The 4,138-nt window shown below is 42.3% G+C and overlaps 1 protein-coding gene across 1 annotated transcript in view; it reads right to left on the minus strand.

The window, feature by feature from the left end:
* Positions 1-9: 9 nt before the first annotated feature.
* LOC101845533 (sodium/calcium exchanger 2) overlaps positions 10-4,138 on the minus strand; it is a 21,751-nt gene continuing 17,622 nt past the window's right edge. The window contains exons 9-11 of the mRNA XM_013080334.2: positions 3,560-3,738; positions 2,556-2,885; positions 10-1,242 (exon numbers count right to left, since the gene is read on the minus strand). Coding sequence (XP_012935788.2) covers positions 1,000-1,242; positions 2,556-2,885; positions 3,560-3,738 — 752 coding nt within the window. The 3' untranslated portion in view covers positions 10-999. The remainder of the gene's footprint in view (positions 1,243-2,555; positions 2,886-3,559; positions 3,739-4,138) is intronic.

Below are 4,138 nucleotides of genomic sequence, written 5' to 3' on the forward strand. Positions count from 1 at the left end.
GGGTGTATGAGTGTCTTACTTTTTCCCTGCACTCACTAACCTTATTGTATCGATGTGCTTCTCTTCAACTGAAACTCACATAGCAGAGCCCCCCCAAGTTTGACGGGCTACCTAATCAGTGTATCCGCGGACTCTAAACTAGTTCACTTAAAATTTTAGTATACATGTACTTGTATTCACGAAAATGTCAGAATGTATTATTGCAATACATTTCTGACTGGATACCTCTCTGCAGGCTGTGGTGTTAACACTGACACTAGAGGAGCGGAATTTAAAACATTGATCGAACAGCACTATGGAAGTGTAAGTCAAGGGTGTCAAGGGCCTCAAGTGCAATTTGCCCGCAGGCTGCGAGTTTGAGACCCCTGATGTAAGAGAATATCTATTTAAAGGCAAATGCTGAAAATAGATTAGCTATCAGAATGGACGAAAAAAAACCACATTCTTTCTCAGGCCTTGAAGAGAGTCAGCTAAGAAACGTGTATTATTATATCCTTCATCTCTGTACTATGAATGAAAAGGGTCAAAGTTTAGGGATCGGAGATGACCATTGCCTTATCTGGGAATGACATTGACAATGCAGTAGGTTTAACGTACTCCACTTCTGTGAGTCTTCGTTGGAACATGATGATAAAGCAGACAATAATACAAGTCTCTCAGTGGGACGTTGAAGCACCCCCCCCCCGATTCTTTAGGAGGGGAGACAACATCATGAAATGCCATCATCACTTCAACAGAATTATTTTTTTACATTCAAGCTGTAAATAATAGAACTTCCTGATGCTGAGAAACAATAACAACAAGAGTGTGCACCCTGCACGAGAAAATATATATTAGGCAAAAACGTAGGTGATTCAAAATCGATATGCTTTTTCTCGTTGGGGATAGTTTTTTTTCTTAAAGCTGAATGCATCGGGATCGGATAACAAGTATAACGATACGCACCAAACCCGAGGAAAGTATTAACTAGATCTATATAACAACAATTTATTTTATCAGTTAGAAATCAGCCTTAACATATTCGTACGCTTGAAGTGAGGATAGAAGGACGTAGAAGAACCAGAGAAATACGAAAATAATGGCGCTGACTGTCTTGGGTACTTTTGGACCTCCAAGCTCGGCGCCCCCTAGTGGCTTGATAGACCGCCTCAGCATCAGTATAGCGATAGTGACAATGGCGCAAACTGTGTATAACGTCACACTGAAGGCGAGGTTACCGGCCGGTACCTCAAACGTTGTGCCCTGATCGTGGAGAGAGAAAGGGGTTGGGGTTGGGGAGGATAAGAGATGGGTGATTTTTAGGGGGGGGGGGAGAATGGATGACGGGGCAAAAGAGGAAGGGGTGGGAAAAGGGGAAAGGGTGACAGAATTGGGAGGAGGGGGAGAAAAGGACGTATTAGAAATTCTGGCAACAATAATTCTAGACGACAGATTGGAAGATAGGGATGAAGTGAGTGAAGAAGAAACCAAAGCATCAGGAATCAACATGGCAGAATTGCTTTTGTTATCGTTTAACTGCTTACCAGACATTGACTGATCAGACATTTACAAGGTTCAGTGCTTGGTACAGAGAATGAGAAAGGAAAAAGAAAGCAAAGACATGAGCAAAATCTTGTTCTGTAAAAGTCTGTCGTAAAAGATGGTGTAGGCCTACATCTGAGCAACGGTTTTTCTCTGGAACCGTTCCACAGTTTAAGAAGTTGTGCCTCCTGCACGTATCCATGCAGGTGGTTTATGGTGCAGCTGAACAGTACATGTTTTATGTGTACTTCTTTTTTGTTTTTTATTCACCCCCCCCCCCCCCCCCCCTCTCTCTCTCTCTCTCTCTCTCTCTCTCTCTCTCTCTCTCTCTCTCTCTCTCTCTTTCTCTCTCTCTCTCTCACTCTATCACGCTATCTATCTATCTATCTATCTATCTATCTATCTATCTATCTATCTATCTATCTATCTATCTATCTATCTATCTATCTATCTATCTATCTATCTATCTATCTATCTATTTCTGTTTCTGTCTCACTCTCACTTGCTCTTTCACTTAACTAAATTTCAGTTAGTGCCTCTTTACTCAAACTAAAACTAAAGTTAATACAATGTGTGCCTATTTTTCGTTTATTTTATAACTAACCGAATAAGAGAGGGGAAGGGGGGGGGTATTACAAATTGTAAGTTCGGACAATGGAAAGAAGTATCAAAATCATAACAACAACAAAAGAGCAGCATGTCAGAATGGCAACAATAATCGAATGTCTGTTTGTCTGTCTGTCTATATGTCTGTCTATGTCTGTGGTGTGTCCGTTTGTTTTTTTCCCTCTCATTTGTATTTCGTATTTTGACCCCGATAGATAGATATGTTGGCAGGCATGCAGGTAGTCAGGCAGGCAGGCAGGCAGACATGTTGGTAGATAGGTAGGTACGCAGGTAGGTTGGTAGGCAGGTAGATCGGTAGATAGGTAGATAGGTAGTTAGATAAGCAGACAGACAGGAATATAGGTATGAGTGTAGATATGTGAGTACGTATTTTAGTGCAGTGCAATTTTACAGAAGTGTCTTCTTACATCGATGGACCATTTAATGGCGGCAATTGTCCAGGGCAGGCCCAGGCCGAGGAAAACATTGACGGAGTTGCTGCCCGTGACGTTCCCTATGGAGTTGTCTGCGTGTTCCTCTTGTTTGGCAGCCTGCATGCTGGCGAACAAATCTGGCAAACTGGTACCCAGAGCAACAAACGTGATGGCCGTCACTGTGGGTTTCAAGCCAATCAGGCAACCGAAGATGGAGGCGAGATCTCCCACAAGGGCGGTCAAAATGCCAATCATTGCCAGGGACACAAAGAAGGCGAGCCAGCCTCCCCAGATGTGGGTCGGTGGGATGAGAGCGAAAATCACCTGAAGGGAAAAGAACAGTATTAATGTCATACGTGCACCTTATGTTTTGATTTTGACGATTTCTTTTTCAGGCCAGCTTGTTGTTTGTTCGGTTGTAGTCTAGTTGGTGAGTGACTCGAGGGCGCCACTGGTAGGTCCTACTTCTTTACTTTCTCCTCTGTTCTGTCAGGCTATCTGTCTGCCTTACTTGTTCCCAGTACTAAATGGCCACTATTGCATCGATGTGCTACTCTTTACCCAAACAAACAAGCAACGTTAATGACGTATAAGCCCAGTAAAGATCATATTTGGCTGTAAATAGATTTGGATAACAAATAATATCTGTCCCCGGGGTTTATGCACCCCGCATAATTTAGCAAAATGTGAGCATTTTTTGCGTAATTTCTGATTGTTTTCTTTTTTATTCTTTGTTAAAATTAACAGAATCCCATAATTTCACATTTTTTGGCCCAGTTTGCATAATTTCAGAATTTTTCTTTCATAAAACGACGGGGACAGTAATATACAGAAAAAGTTAAAGGAGCACATCACACTAGTGTCCCCGTCAGCTTTCAGAAAGATAACATGATGTTTAAAAGGAAGGGTTATCCTTTAAAGCAATATGCGTTTGCTCTAACGAGATTATAAATAGGTCCTTGCCTTGACCTAAAAAAATAATCCCCACCAAGGCTCACCTTCCAGCCAAATGTCAGGAAATGCATGACGTAATCAGCAGTTGTGGCCGCCTCCATATCTCCGCCGTTGACGTTCATAGCCTGTTTGAGCTGTTTGCCCCACGAAGATTTACCCACGCTGATCTGGTCGAGGTTGGCGTTGGTCAAATCCACGATACGGCTGACCACTCCCTGAAACTCTAAAAGTCAAGTCGGGGGAGGGGTGGGATGGGAGGTGTCAATAGAAATTTATCAATTTGCAATACCAGAAATGATTCATGGTTAGGTTTTCTTTGTGCATCTAATAAGGAGGCCAGCCTGTGTGATCTCCCAAAGGTCAAGATAAAATTAAATGTAATGGAAATAACATTTCTGCAAAAACTGAAGAAAGGGCCTTTTTATGTTGTTTTCCTTACTTTACTTTTATCCGCCGCTTATACCCTTTTGGGTAACATTGTTTTCCGAATACCGCATATTCGTTTGTCCGTGTTGGTGGTGTCCTTCGTGGGCCATAGATAGATAGATAGATAGATAGATAGATAGATAGACAGACAGACAGACAGACAGACAGACAGACAGACAGACAGACAGACAGACAGA

This window comes from Aplysia californica, unplaced genomic scaffold (assembly GCF_000002075.1).
Source record: "Aplysia californica isolate F4 #8 unplaced genomic scaffold, AplCal3.0 scaffold00081, whole genome shotgun sequence".
Lineage (NCBI taxonomy): Eukaryota > Metazoa > Mollusca > Gastropoda > Aplysiida > Aplysiidae > Aplysia > Aplysia californica.